This window comes from Rhodnius prolixus, unplaced genomic scaffold, assembly GCF_049639745.1.
Source record: "Rhodnius prolixus isolate KJV_2025 unplaced genomic scaffold, Rpr scaffold_4, whole genome shotgun sequence".
NCBI lineage: Eukaryota > Metazoa > Arthropoda > Insecta > Hemiptera > Reduviidae > Rhodnius > Rhodnius prolixus.
In genome coordinates this window covers 41,513,359-41,529,520 of record NW_027411614.1, presented here as the reverse complement: position 1 = coordinate 41,529,520, position 16,162 = coordinate 41,513,359, and the positions used below count along the sequence as shown (strand labels likewise).

General features: G+C 30.5%; 1 protein-coding gene across 2 annotated transcripts; it reads right to left on the bottom strand.

The window, feature by feature from the left end:
- Window positions 1-192: 192 nt before the first annotated feature.
- Window positions 193-15,851, bottom strand: Ars2 (arsenic resistance protein 2). 2 transcript variants are annotated; one of them, XM_074131084.1, is made up of 19 exons: window positions 15,671-15,851; window positions 14,788-14,883; window positions 14,604-14,696; window positions 13,480-13,653; window positions 10,597-10,663; window positions 10,282-10,444; window positions 9,287-9,371; window positions 8,981-9,165; window positions 7,023-7,084; window positions 5,993-6,103; window positions 5,719-5,859; window positions 5,045-5,221; window positions 4,764-4,910; window positions 4,120-4,257; window positions 3,800-3,958; window positions 3,585-3,704; window positions 2,417-2,517; window positions 1,536-1,649; window positions 193-492 (listed from the first exon to the last, which is right to left on the bottom strand). In XM_074131084.1, exons 1-19 carry the CDS (start codon window positions 15,763-15,765, stop codon window positions 420-422), a joined length of 2,301 nt encoding a protein of 766 aa, XP_073987185.1. In that variant the 5' UTR covers window positions 15,766-15,851; the 3' UTR covers window positions 193-419. The 2 variants fall into 2 exon arrangements, with proteins under 2 accessions (XP_073987185.1, XP_073987186.1); XM_074131085.1 differs by having other exon boundaries at window positions 1,536-1,634; window positions 15,671-15,850.
- Between the last annotated feature and the right edge of the window lie 311 nt (window positions 15,852-16,162).

Sequence of the window (16,162 nt, the reverse complement as noted above, 5' to 3'; positions counted from 1 at the left end):
TCTATTTGCAATAACTGATAATTAACGAATATACTTATTAATTTAATAAAGCCTTCAATAACTACTTTATCTTGCTACGTTTACACAATAACGGACGACAAAGAAAAAAAGTAATATCAGTAGTGAATAACGATGCCTATAACTGGCTTTTTAAGAGCGCTACCCTCACTAAAATACTTACAAGAGACAGGATCATAACCAATAAAATGTGTTTATTCATTAATTAAATACATATACAATAATATATAATGTATTTACAAATTTCTAACATACAATTATTAATATAACATCCATAGTTATGATTTCTCTTTTTTATGTCAATAGCTGTTCTTAAGGATGTCCTTACATATTTGTGTATGGATACATAAAATATTATTTATAATATATATAAATATATATTTGGCGCAGTATCAACTTCATTATATGATTTCGTCAGGTTCACAAGGTGCATCCAAATCTCTATATGTAATGACTGGCCTGTATTCCATAGGTCTGGAAATGTGACAAAAAAATTATTGAGAAGGTGGATGTGATACATAAATTATGGATATAATAAAGTAACAAAAGTATAAGAATTTCATCAAAAACAATTGTTTTCATGACTCAACCTCGATAGTAACTACAAATTTTTGACTAATTGGAAACATATTTAATATAGCATGCGCTATGCCGACTTGCCATGAAACCTAAAATTGTAGTTGGATATAGTGCCTTTTACCTTGTAAATGTAGGACATCTTTGGTGTAAACAACCCAACTGAGAGCCTATTCGTTAACCTTTCGATACTAGGATTTATCTCTACAAGGTGGTAAGTAACAAGTTCATACTTTTTTTTTTTTACCACCCAAAAGTGTACCATCATGCAATGGAAGTTGTGCAAGGATTGACCTATATCTAAGAAGAAAATTGAAATCTTCGTTATCTGAGAACGTTTGAATAATGAAATGTGGCCTTGTAGTAATGCAATTATCCAAGGACTTTTTTTAGCCGAGAGATGTGTATGAGTTCTAGATGAATAGAATCGTTCGGATGTAATAGAAACGGGCTAAACAAATCCAACTCTAACCAAATGCGACCTCTGTGGGCATACCTGTGTAGCATCACTATTTTTTGTTCGACTCGTCAAAATTAGTCCAGTTCCGCAACAATTCCTTTTTTATGAAACGAAAATCACTCAGGTTTCGTAACTTTAATTCTCTTGCTTACGTCGAGTTGACATGGAAAGCTTCACAATTGGTGACGGACTTCTAGGTTTAAGTAGGGCTCGCCACTGAAAGTTTTCTAGTTCTTGAAAAAGGATCTACTTTTTCATGGGAGTGCTGATTGTAAAAAGAGGCGAAGCTGAATCTCTAATTGTTTGAATTTTATCAGCATCCCAAATAGAAAATAGGCCTTCTTACTTTCATTAACTGCAGAGGCGGCGTTTGTAGTATGTCTAGCATAGTGCAGTTTCTTCTATATTGGTCTCTTTAACTTTTCTATACCTACTTTTAAAATTCGTTAATAAACTTTACACTAATCTGATATTTTATTACCTTCCTCTAGGAAATCCGGCACCTCTTCCACCAACTCCTCGGAAGCCGTGACCTCCAAAGTGTCCAAAACCTCGCCCTTTATAGGCTCCATATTGGTAACTACAAGGAGAAATACTTTAAATATTATTATTATGGAAAGGAGGAAGTTAAAAAAGGTAATTCGTAGCAATAAAAAGAGGAAAAACAGGAGGTTACATAGTTCTTAGTACTGTAGAATGAAGGGTAAGTTATTTTTTTAAAGAGTCTCTAAAAAGGACTACGGAATCGCTTGTTGAAAAGGGTCGTACACCGTTTTCAACAAAGCTCGCAGCTTGAAGAAATTGAATTTGTTATAAGAGTGACTTCGGCAAGATATATATTCGGCCAGGTAGTGTCCATAAACTGTAGGGAATGATTCACTTGTCTCAATCATACGACTTCCAACGATCCAACAAATTTGTGGTCCTCGTCAAAATGAACGAAGTGAAATATCCAAGAAAAACCGGAATATCTCAATGATTGTTTATAGTTGAATATCATAAAAACACATATATTATCACAAAATATCGGCAACTAAACAATCCAGAGCCTAAAGAAATGTTTAGACTAGGATAAAATTATTAACTGTTGTGTTAACGAATTACTATCAATTCGCTAGCAACAAACCTACTCATGGATGAGCTGTGTGTGAAGGTCCTATTCTGAAAAAATCCACAATTTTTTGTATAAACACGATTAATAACGTGCAAGTCCCTAAGAAGTTTACGGGAAGAATTTCGGATGTAAATATGAGAGTTTATAAAAACTATTAAATAAAATCATTTTTAATGTAAGTTGTATGATTGCATAAGCATAAATAGAAAATTAAGTAAAATAAGGAATGAAACAGCGAGTAAACTTACTGATAATTATCATTGGTTTCCTTCTTGCCGGTTCTATTGCCAGGATGTTCGGCCAACTGAGGTCTTTTCGGATCTCTCAGGTAATTATTAAAATAATCCACCTAATGAGGAAATAATGAAGTCAAGTTTTTGAAACAAAAGCATGTCGCTTGTACTAAGCGTAATGTAAAGAATAAACGAAATGTTAGCTAATGTTGAGTATCTTGGAATCAGAGGGAATAAAACAACTACTAATAAGTTATTTGTATATACTTACAAAATTTTGAGTCTGTTCAGGAAATATGCTAAATAATTAATCATACGATTTTATCAAAGCATCTTATTACAAAAAGAGCCTTAAAAAAGTTAAATTAAAAAGTTATTTTAACGATATGAGGGCATAGCTCTAAAAATATTTTAATACAAATATAGTACTTCTTTGCTCTTTTTGTTACTATTTAAAAAAGTTTTGATGTTTGGTTATGTTTTTATGTAACTAAAAAGTAATCTCTTCCCTCATAATGCTTGTTGGGGCAGATCTTAACTGTTTGTATTATCAAGAATACCTTAAATGGTTAATAAGGCAAGTCATAGAATGTAAATCATTCTGATTGACCATGCAACGCTCAAGACTGATGAGTCATGAATAAGACTGACGGATGCATGGATAATCTGACATCCGAGTTTCAATCAAGCCAAATGAAGGGGAAATTATCAGTGAGAAAGATACTATCTCACATCACTCTGGCCGCGAAAACTTACTGATGTAACCACGGAAGGAGGAGAGTAACAGTAATTATTCAGTCTCTTGAATCTTTCCTGCTTACACCAGTGACTAAGTGCACAATAAAGACCTTCTTTTAAAATTTTTCACGTTTTTAGCTGTGGAATATTGCATGCTCTTCATTTTAATAAATTTAGCATAAATGAGATGTTTGCGAAGGTACTTTCAATTATATAAAAATCAAACCCAGAAAAATTACATATACATAATATAATATATATTTGTAGTATCACTATTGCACATTTTACTGATGACTAAATTAAATTTCTACCAGATGAAGCGAGTGGAAAAGATTTTTTTCACTAAGATAGTACGCATTTCACCGTATAAGCACAAATAATTGTTCAAATTTCTAAACAATGTTTTGGGAAAATGTTTATTAGATGGAGACAGCAGTTCACATACCTCTTTCCTTACTTCTTCCAATTCATCTGAGAATTTATTGAATATATGTTTTTTAACAAATTCAGGTCCTTTGAACTTCTTCCCAGAAAGAGGGCACAACCACTTGTCTTTGGCTAATTCCTGTAGTTGTAATAAAAAGTGAGTAGTGAGGTATGCAGATTTAAAAACATAATTTCATTTTTTTAAACAAAAGCATGCAATATGGATAACATTACCTGTGTATTTGCTAGAATGAATTTGTCTACTTCCACGTCTTGACTCTTAGCACCTAAACTGGTCAATTCAGCTTCAGTTAAAACTGCAGGTCTGGTAAATAATGGTTGTAGTTTTGTTTTATAACTCTCTGTGTAATCAGTGATTTCTTGAGCGGAAACCTATTTGAAATAAAATGATAAAAATGATAAAGCTGTGTTCATAAATAATTCATAGCATTATTGTCCTTTTAAAATTTGAAACAATATCGATCTTTTCACAAGCATATGTTTCATTTATGTGTTCAACTCAACTACTGTTTATCACTTTAATTTTTATTAACCTCAGTATTTGATGGCATTCCGCGAAGATGCATTATGCCACATCTATTAGGCATTTCATCTTCTGAAGCATACTGACTCATGTTATAATAATCTACTGAATACACTATCCTCAAATACAATAATAATCTGTCTAACACCTGTAAAAAAATAAACAAATAAATAAAAGTAAAATCTTGGACTTATTATCTGCAAAAAATATTGGTACAAAGGCGCCCTTCAAAGCTATTATTAGAAACATGAACAGGAACCAATTTTTATCAACAATTTTCTCCAGAAAATAAATATAATCGCTGATCAGTTCTTTGTTCAGTTTCATACATGAAAAGGGACTAGAATGCATCTGAAACTAGTTGTCAATACTCCGCCCCTTAAAACTGAAGAAACCATCGTCAAAGATTCTCAGGAATCCAAGACTCCTTAAAACAATTTTCTTCTCAGAAAAGTTCGTCGACATTCTTTTAAAACCTTGGTATCCAAAAACTTTTGAAGATAAAATACGTTTGTTACACAAAAAACCGTATTTGAAATTTAAAAAAAACGTGGACCTGAGTTCTTATTACTATTATTAAAATAACTTAAATTTTGTATCAATAAGAATCGAGAAAATATAGTAAAAAAAAAATATTAATAATAATTCATTTACTTTAAGAGCCGCTGTGTGTCTCGCTTTTGAATCCTCCGTAACCACCCCTTGTCCTAGCAATTCTTCTTCTTCAGCTGAAGCTTCTTCCACCAAATATTCTGTTATACCTTTCAATACTGGATTGCCCGAAACCAAACCAAAACTTTCCTAATAGCACCAATTTAAAAATATAGAAATAATAAGTACAATTATATATAATTAAAAGTTGCTAATATTATTGTGACTAAAATACAGATAGTTTCATCTACCATAAATTAATATAAATAGAAAGAAAACTAAACCTGCTGATTTTCTGGAGTATCCCAAAGGCCATACCTTGAATCTAATTCTTGTATTATTCTAGCGCATAATTTAAGATCGTGCAAAACAACCTGTTTATGTGCTGATAGACCAGACACTGATCTCACACGCCTCGATAAGTCTCTATTTACTATGGCTCCCATCTCACAATCCTTCACCTGAGGAGAAGAAAATCACATTTTTTCTTATTATCATATTTATATCAATCGAGCATCAATTTAACGGTAACAAATAACTTTTGAACAGTTCATTTTTACAACTTAAGCAATTACATGCAATTCTTTACATTAAATTTAATGGAAGTGAGAGAGGATCATTAGTAGGAGATGCAGACTAGAGACTCCTCACTGATCAAAGGTTCTGCTGATATCCAAGCCTAAAAATATTTACACCAACAATCCTCAGGTTTGAGAAATAGTGCAAGATAGCAAGCACTATTATTGTGTGTTTAGTTGATCCACTTGAAACTTAGTTCTCCGCTATTCTCAATTACTGATAATCTCTCTCAAACTCAATAGCTGCATGAGCCTTAGAAGATATGAGCACCATAAAATCGATTCCTCCCACTTACTTATTTTTAAGAAACATAAAGAATCTTTAAAACCTAAGAGAATAAATGATTAAAAAATAAAATATAAAGTAGAAAAATAATTACCCTGATATTATTAACATTCCAACAAATTTCTTTGATATTAACGTCTCTTCGAAATGTAACCCATCCTCTGCGAAACCAATGCTGCTCGGGCTGAGGATCTGATAAAGAAACCCTCAAGAAACCAGGATATTTTTTACATATCTAAAATCAAAATTAAATAAAAATAAACTTCACAGAATATCTCAGTTTTTTATACTTAGGTTACTTTTGAATAATGAACTTTAGTAAAAAAAAACATGTTTACATCAAACAAATAAAAACAAAATTAACTCACCGCTTCGATTTCTGCCTTTGTTATCCTAGGAGAAATTGTTCTCAAAAAGATGGACGATGTTTTATGCAGTGGTCTAGGAGTGAGTGGCACTACCTCGTCATTACCATCTTTCTGCAATTGAAAGAGAATAGAACAAAGTTTATTCCAATATTACAGCGCCAGATGCACTGTCGTCTTATTTTTGCTATGACCAGAACGTTCAAACACCATACGAGAAAGATCTTGTTTTGGTTTTCAATTATCGTCGGAATCTCCAAGCAGTCCCGCTAAACCTTAAATACCTTGATAGCCAGTTGGACGCCTGATATCGTAGAAAAAGACGACTCTAGTATTAATATTTCTAACAAATGATATCTGCAGCACAAATAATTACAACTATCACCCCCTGAAAAGCTGACAAGCTTACGAAGCTTATCGAAATATCATTAACCCCGAAATCATATTTCAATGACCTACACGAATCCGGTGAACCAATCATTAAAATTAAAACACAGAAAATAAAAGTCCAAATTAGATGAAATTAAATTAAGCAATCGAAGACTAATAAAAACAATGATACTACTTAACATTGCGGATCCAACCAGCAACACTTAATTTCAGATCTTGCACTTTACATGATGTAGTCACCTTGGTTATCCACTAAGAGAAAGAAACAATAAGCATTTCCTACAATAATTCCTAAGGAAATAAATTAGCATCTTTTAATATCATAATAAGACAAATTCCTAAGACCCAACCCGTCATTAACTCCACGTTAAAATTAGAATTAGCAAAAGTAACCGTACTAAATAGCTTTAGCATTCAGACTACAAAATTCTGGCTTCAATCAGATCCCTTCTTCTCACCTATCCATTCCCTCCTAAATTGTTTGCTACACCAACAGATGTTTCAAACAAAAATAAGGACTGCTGGATTTTGTAGGTTCCGATCGATTTTACTTTTAATATTACATATAGATTAGTAACGACAGTTCATATACAGAATCATTTTTATATTGTTACAAACAAGAAATGTAATGAAAGGGACTTACATCGGAATCATCTTCCTTTTTAGTTTCTTCCTTCTTGGGCTTTTCTTCTTCCATTTCTTCTTCTGCAATACACAAATGAATAACTGATTTTTATCACATATTCATTACATATTTTATATTTAAACTTTAAATTGGTGTACAAAAAAATAACTTGAGATAATTCTAGTTAGAGAAGCATAAATTGATAACTAAAATATTCATTAAATTGTTCAATTTCTCACATTTTTAAGACCGTTTTAGTTAGCATAGTGCAGAAAACGTGAATGTGACAAACGTAGGGCTGAGCATTGTTCAAGAGAATGATGTATAAAAAAAAAAGTTTCGTCTACGAGCGTTGATAATTAGTCTGTATAAAAGTACATAGTCTCTTATTACTATTAGCAAAAATTGTTGGCTAAGACCTAATGTTATTTGTGTTTGTGACCAATTCAACCTCTTTTTTGGATATAATCTGTAACAATCACAGTAAGTGTATAAAAAAAATTGTTAAATTGAACTCAGTGGTTGTCTAATAATAAAATTTTAATAAAACTAATCGATTATTTAACATAATTTTAGCTTTTCTTCGATAATAGTTGAAAAATAATAATCTTAGCTAAATAAATATTGCACATAGCCTCAGCTTGATAATAAGTGGGTGATGAATCCTAAAGTTTTGGAAGTTTTAAAATTTGTGTATTTTAATACAGTAACTATAAAAACAACATTCCCACCGTACTAATGTGAATTGGATTAAATATAAATAAATTGTTGAAGAGAAGTTATTTTTCTTTCTGAAAACCAATCAATCCATTGTCAAATTAATTGTTAAAAACCTTATTACTTGGTTCACTTCTGCTTATTATTATTTTAAATTCGGTAGAATGAATAATATTTTTTTCTGTCATTAAGCAGAATTTGAACCAATTTTCATGAATGAAGTGCTATTCAGTTTGATATTAATTATTTAGATGCGTCTCTTAGATGTCACTATGCAGTTTTCTATGTTTTTAAAAAATAATAATTACGTTAAAATTATCTTTTTAAAAACGTGTGTAGTTTCATGCACATATTACAACCAATCTAAGTTAAATGAGTGCTACACTTTACTTAAAAGCATAAGGTTCTATGATTTGTAATAAATTTTAAACAAAATTAATGAAAATTTAAAGCAGTAAAATTACTTAAATGACATTAAATGTAATAGTGTCAATTGAACTATGTAACTAAAATTGTAAGCTGCAAGTTTTTCTTAAGGAGATTTAAATGGGTTTACATGTACATAATGTATTATTGTTCATCTATTCAGAAAGTACATCTTCCAATTGGTGAGATTAAAAAAAAAAATCCAACGAATCATGATACTGAAGCTTATTAATAAGCGAATGTTATTTAAAAAATGAAAAAGAAAATAAAAATAAAGTATTGATTTCATAGTAAAATTGAGAATGTGAATTTTAGTAAGAGAATGAGTTCTAAGCGTTTGCACTTTTTTTGTTCATTCAAAAATAATTATTATTTTCTTTACATAATTAGTTTAATATTATGCTTTGTAAATTATGTTTACACCTTGGATGGTTTCCTATAGATATTAAATAATGAGGGTTACCTTTTCTCATTCGATTTTTTTTTTTTTCAAAAAACCATTGATGGAGAGAAAGATTAATCGCAATAAAACCTTCAAAAACTGTTAAGTGTTTGCTAAAATTTTGGAGATTTCATTCTAATGACACTGAATTGTTTAATATTACTAATATATAATAAGTGCCTGCTACATATATAATTTTTATCGGTAACTATTGATTTCAGTTAAAGGAGCCTCTTGTAATATTTTGCACTAACTTTGTTTCTTTAAGTATTGACAAGACATAATCATTTAACTTCATAAATGGTGAAGTTTACTGTAATACGATAGACGTGAATCCACTTTGATTAGCGATGTATTGTGAAAAAGGGCAGAAAATATAAACCAACAATACCTCCAGGAGGCGCTACGCCGTCTTCATCTTCTTCCAAGTTAACCACTTTCTTTTTTCCAACATCTTCTTCATCATCGTCCATCTTCGCCTCGTCCACCTTCTCTGATTTCTTTTCATCACTGCTAGTACTTTCTTTCTTTTCTTCTTTATCAGACGCAGTAGTTGAACTTTTTTTCTCTGCTTCACTGCAGTACCAATAACAGTTAAATTTTTTGTAATTAAAGATATAAACTCAAATAAGCAGAGATTATTATTAACCACTTACTACTAAGTAAATCTAAACTATTTCTAGTGAATAACACATACTCTTTACTTTTATCTGCACTGGTTGCCCCAGATCCAGATGTTCCTCCTGCACCGCTTGTTTTGCTGTCTCCTCCACTACCACTCTCTGTAAAATGAATAATTTTGATTAAGATAAAATTTAAACGAAGTTTGATGTGAAACATTTTCAAGAATTCATGTTACTATTTAATTCCTGAAATTTTTAAAATCTCTAATATACTCTCAAATTCTGAATTTCTACGAAAGGTTTTCCTCAACCTGGTATTTACTGCATTACGAATCACAATATTATGGTTATACAATGATCAAGGTTTCAAACTTCTTCATGTTCTTCAAACCCTCCAAATTAGATTAGATTTTCCCGTTTTAGTTTTTCTCGAAGGCATTGCGATATAAAAAAGGATTGTCTATAATATATATAGTTCGTCTTTCTCTTGTAAGTTGTGAAATGATTGTACAGTATCAAATAATAAATTATAGTCCTAAAAGTTAAGATTTTTAGGTCTCAGCCAAAGACGTTTAACTTTATGCATATTAAGCAAGACACGTAAAATGTATAGGGATCTGTTACAGTGTGAAAGCCACAGGATTAAAAATTCTATTACAGTTCCTTTAGTGTCAGTGATTGTTAACAGAATTTAAAGCTTGAAGTACATTAATTCCAAAACGTTGCAAATGAAAACTAACTCTGAAGATCCAATCTATATTAACTGAGAGTATGGTGTGTCAGCATAAGAGTTGAAAGGCAGAGATGTACCCAGAAACGCCATGATCCCTGATGAAGTATGGAATCAATAAAATCCATATCTTTAAGTGAAAATAAATTTAAACTACACAATTATTTATAATTTATCAATTAACATATGTTAGGTGACTCTTGTTGTTAGTTAGTACCTGTGGTACCCTAATAATATCCCTAAAGAAATGCTAGCACCCCAATCCAATTGCACATGGTAATTATTTAATATGTTCTTAGATAATATTTCCTTGCGATAAATTATAAATTATTAATTTACCTTGTGCAATATCCAACACAGTAAGATCTAAATCTGTGCCTCCTTCAAGCCGGATCACTACAGAATCAAGAAGCTTAATGACAGCGTCAGCCTGATCAGAGTCCACCCTAACTGTATCAATCCTTCCAGAATCCAGCATCTCTACAAATACAGCTGCACGTTTCTATATTAAAAATGAATAATCATTCAAATATGAAATTTTTTTATCTTCCAAATATCAACTACCTTTGTTAATACACCACCTCTCCAAATATAAGTTCTTACTTATCATATTCATTTACAGATCAAAATAAAAATTAAAATCAATCTACTCACCTTTAAAGCAGCAATCTGCTCTTCTTTCCTTTTTTGTGACTCTTCTGGATGGTACTTTAGCTTAAACCTTAGACATTCAATCAAATAGGTGTTAAAAAGTATACAAATAAAAGACATATATTTTATATATAAAGCGGAAGACCTTTGATGTTTTAGTAAATATAAATTAAATATATATGTCTTACGTAAGTGCAACGCATACTCTTGCATTAAAAAAGATGCCAAATTGTTCAAAAGTATTTTGAATCAAATTTCATTTAAAAAGTTATTTAAGAAATTATTAACTTTAAAAAACTAACAAATCTGTAGCCATAATCTAAAACACCAAAGCTTTTCATCGCAATCCAAAATATCTTTTATTAATAGATTTTTTTTGTTTTTAAACAAAAATAAGAAAAAACCTCACCTCTTTACATCATCACCTTTTAAAGATTTGCGAGCAAATATATTTTTGTATCGAAGATTGTTGTAAAATTTTGTTATTAATTTGTTGATTTTGTTTATTAATTTGCAATAATTTGTAATTTGTTTTTGTATTGTTTTTAATTTTAAATATTTATATATATTTTTTTATTATTATTCCTATTTTTAACTATTCGTTCATAGTTGAATTACTTTCTTGTTTCATTCAGTTCACAAACTAAAAAGTGAAAAATTGTTATGAGGGGGGGGTTCGCGATTACTTTATATTCGCGCACAATTTAAAAAAGGGTTTTTCGATCATATTCGTCGCCGCATCCCGTCGCCAGCTGTAAAAATGGTTTACTGTACAAATTACATATTTTTAAATTATTTGAAAAATAAAACAAAATACATATTTACTTAATATTAAAATAACTAGTAGATTATACGTGTGCTGAAAATTAAATAATGAGATCATTTCTGTAATTACTTTGACTCAAAACTAAATCAAAATTAATTACATTTTATTCAATCCTAAATAGATCCCTAGTGTAGCTATCTACAGACAACTGTGAAGTCTACCACAGCTCTCACTTCAAGACAATGCTAGTAATCATAATCTGGAATTTCCTTAGTTTGTCCGTTAGAGATCCTTTGTTGTTTTTTCTTGGTTAAAAATGGCGAGCTTTGCAATATCTTTTTAATCTTAAGAAAAAGAAGGTGTAGCAGGAATCCATATATATATATATATATATATATATATATATATATATATATATATAAAAGCTAAGGAAAAGGCGATTTTTTAATGGTCTAAGATGATTAACTTTGCTTGCTCTGTGACAAGATGCATTATCATGATGCAGTTCTCGATTAACTCACTCTAAGCAGATGTAACAACCATTCAAAAACTTCAGGGTAAAAATACCAGTTAATTATCCAACCTTCAGGCAAAAACTCATTTAGACAACTATTAATTTCACAACTATTAAAAAAGAAAATAATAAAAAAACACCATCGTTTAGATTTTATTATTATTTTCAAATATAGTTCTTTCGGGGAACGTGTGACTTTAGTTTTGAATGCTTCATCAAACTGGGTAATGCATACACTGAAGTATACACCCACTAAAACTAAGGATAAGCAAATCCAAAATAAAATTATTCACAATAGATTTTACGATTAAAACATTAAAAAGACAAACAAAACAAGAGATTCCATTATGGGCATCAGGATTGTTGAAAAGTAAAAACTTAACTGTATGAATTCTATAAGGGAACTATTATGGAACTGAAAAAATGCAACTGCAAATTACGTTGAATGAAAGATTACAGAAATAGCTTCATTTATTTAGACATCTTATTATATTAGGTAAGATCAAATAAGGTAAGCACTGAAATATCGTTAACCAAAATGAGTAAAAACTATTTCACATTTGGGAAGTAAAAAGAATAATTTCTACTCATTCAAATTATACGCTAATCTCACTCGTTTAATACAACTTGATATTGAATTCTAAATAATCACTATTATTAATAAATTAGGTATACCAGCTTACAAAAAAACATTAAATGCAACAGCTTACAAACTTCACATAATACACTCCTCATTTTATTAGATTTAGTATTTTCAGGGTGCACTCCATAATTTTATAATTCAAATACCGAAGATAATTAGTACATAAGCTATTAATGGGAAGTTATTTCTGATGCCACTTGGGCTTAAAATTGTTGATCAATTATTATTAATGGATCAGTGGAACTTCGGAGAAGTTTTACAAATACGGTGTCCCAACTATTCGACAGATGTACTTTTGATACACACTTATTACTTGTTTATTTAGATTTATGCTCTTCTTCGCTTAATTTCTTCTTCTCATTGCAAAACTGCAAAAAAAGCAGCTGCAAGTTCATTCAGGATGTTAATGATCACATTGCCATTGGATGTAAAAGTAGATTATAACTTGCAATTTCTCTTACAGCCTTACTATCCTTAAAACAGCATAATATCCATCACAAGTAGCTCATTAGCTTGATACACCTTTTTTTTACTTTTTTTAATATTCTCAAAGTACGGTTCGGAGTACATGTGAGTGAAATTAAATTTCTCTCAATATTATTTTCTTTACATCATAATTCAATCGAAATTTATGTATGAATGTTTTCTTCAGAATCGTTCTATTCTTTAACTTTATTCCCTTCATAAAACAAAATAGTTTTCTTTTTCTTTTCATAAGATAATTGGGCATTTTCTATTAAAAATGCTAAATTTAATGGATCTGAGCTTAACTTTCATAACTATTTGGGGGATCCAATTGCTTCCAAAATATTATAATACAATAAAATAAAACAATAAAACATTACAAAAACACTGTTGTCTAATTTTTTTTACGTTACAAATTTTAATATTCAAAACTTTTATGATTGACCTTTAACCCGTTAACTTATGTTTCTATCGAAATATATTTTTGTAGTAACTCACCATTCCTCCTCTTTGTGGGCAACAAAAAATTCATTCAGCTGCTGTCTTCTAAATTCAAGTTTGTACTCTGCATACTTAGCAATTGCCTCCTCGTCTGTGATATTGTCATCCTGGGTTTGTAGAAACGCCTTGAAAGTCATTATCGGTGGTTGGGTATCCATATCCACACCCCGACTGCAACATTAACATACAATTTCTTTCCTCATTGCCATCTTAAAACGAATGGAAATTCAGTTCATAAGAAAAATTTCAAATTTGAAAAAAGAGCAGAAGTGCCGTTTTATGAAATAAAGTTTGTGGGTTTTAACTACTTTTTCCAAAATCCTAAGTTTCAAGCAAATGTTATTACATAAATTGAGATAGGAGATATGTAAGAATGAGCAGTTTCTTTATAATCGTAACCTTACGCCAAGATAGTTAGAATCATCATTTAAAAGCTAACCCTAACAAGAATTGCAAAACCAACTTCATATACAATATATTATAACTATTGCCGACAAATATCGTCATTCTATAGTGGAAGATTTTAACGTGAGTCATGCATGTACATCTTGCATACTTTCTAAAAATCAAGTTTTTAAAGAAGCCAATCTCATTCTAGAGCTGCATCATATATATTAATATCTTCTTGTACTTTATTTATTCACACATAATGCCTTTGGGATTTTTAGAATAAATAATTAATCAAACATCATTAATTACTATTCAAAGAAATTTAAAACATGTACTACAAATAAGACTTTAGTGGAGACTTAATTTATTCAATGCTCAGCAGCACAACTACATCACTATAGTAACATTACAGATATGTAATGTCACTAATAAAATGAAGAGAACATAATTGAACTACTTTTGTAACCAGCTAATTAAAATGAGTGTTCGAAATAAAATAATCCTTGCGGTCTGCGTATTTTCCGTACCCTATTCTTGAACGTACATTGTTGGAGATAGACATGTCCTAAATGAATGCAATTTCAAATTTGAGTTAATTTTTACTTTGGCTGAAGTATTTTTCGTTGTCAAAATTATTTTAACCCTTATAAATGAAACTGCACATCTTTCACGATACTCTGTAGGTGGCGCACACCAATTTATACTACTTTGAATTAAAAGAGATTATTTACCTGGAATTGCCAGACCCATAACCTGAATCGGGAGTCCACGTATTATAATTATTGTATGACGGCTCGTAACGCATCCTTCTGACATCTTCATTTCTTGCAACACAAAAACACATGTTTCATTATTTTTTTCAGAGATAAGATACCACATTTTAAATTGATACATGAGCTAGGGACATAGACTTACGGTTCGTATCTTATTCTTTTTGCTGGAGGAAGGTCATTCTGATAACCAGTGTACCTGTCTCTATAGTCGTTTCGCATTCTCGTGCGACCCCAATCTCTGCAATAAAACGAACATTAAAGACTAAATATATTAAATAAACGAGGATTTCACTTGGTATATTAAGATAGAATAGGCATGAATTCACTGTCTTAGAAGTTGTCCAATTCTAATGAAGATAAGTTAGAAGCAGTCAAAAAAACAATAAAAGAGTGGACCATTTTAAATACTTAAAGTATAAGAGTATAATGGGATAGATCCTCCAAGCAGAAGAGAACGAGAGGGAGGTGAATGTATTGAACTTTATGATATGAATGAATCTCTGCTCTCAAACAGAAACTTACTGCCTGTTGCCAAAGGTTGATCTTATCTATTTTTTAAAGTGCGGTTTTTAACAATACGGAGAAGAAACTAGGGTTCTGAACAAGTGTCAACGCGAGAGATTTTTGGCACTAGAAATGGACTATTGTCAGAAGTTAACAAGGTGTTCAAATGTGAGTGAATAAGAAACAGAAGATGGGTGACCATCATAGAATCCACAAAAATCAATCATCTAGGATGATTCGGACAAGTGAAGATGATGGGTCTGAAACGATACAGATGAAGGTAACGGTCGGCGAGTTAGATGCTAAAAAAAGAAGCAGCTGACGACAGAAAGGGACAAGAAGTTCAGGATGAGAAGACAATAGCACATACGTACCAATGAAAGAACAACAACAAAAAAAATGTTTAATTCAGCAAAGGATTATTGTTTAAAGGCTAAATGAAACCTCTCCAGTAAGGAAAAATGTAAGAATCTGTACACTGAATTACTAATTTCTCTACACAACCAAAGAATCTAACTTACTCGTCTTTTCTTCTTTCAGTCCTGTATGACTCCGTTCTCTCTCCTTGAAATTTATCTCGCCTTTTCTTGTCGTACTCGTCTTCACTGTCGCCCATAATACACAAGAGTTAAATTAATTAATACTTATCAAAATTAAGCAATGACGCTGTTATTAAAACAAGATGGTTGACTCATTCCAAACGCCAACTTAAATCATATTTTTCAAACTTTATAAATTTACTTAAATAAATGACCAAAATAAACTAAAAAAAGATAAAAAATATTATATTAGTTGTAAATAATATCAAAATTTTATCTTAATTAACAAGAATTTTCTATTACAATTATTTATAATTTACATAATTTAAAAGTGATTTTTTTATTGCATAAGTGTTTTTTTAAACATAAATTTAAAGTAACAATTTATTTAAATTAGAAGTACTTTTGATGTTATTCTAAGAAAATGTTGCGTCATTTAATGTGTACACTCCACACTGTAAGAAGTAGTGTGAC

Excerpts from the sequence above, each read along its gene's own strand:
- Ars2 (XM_074131084.1), bottom strand. The coding sequence starts at position 15,765 with ATGGGCGACAGTGAAGACGAGTACGACAAGAAAAGGCGAGATAAATTT. Across the intron at positions 9,166-9,286 it reads AGTGCAGATAAAAGTAAAGA|TGAAGCAGAGAAAAAAAGTT; the intron begins GTATGTGTTATT and ends TTGGTACTGCAG. Across the intron at positions 493-1,535 it reads GCCGGATTTCCTAGAGGAAG|ACCTATGGAATACAGGCCAG; the intron begins GTAATAAAATAT and ends TCACATTTCCAG.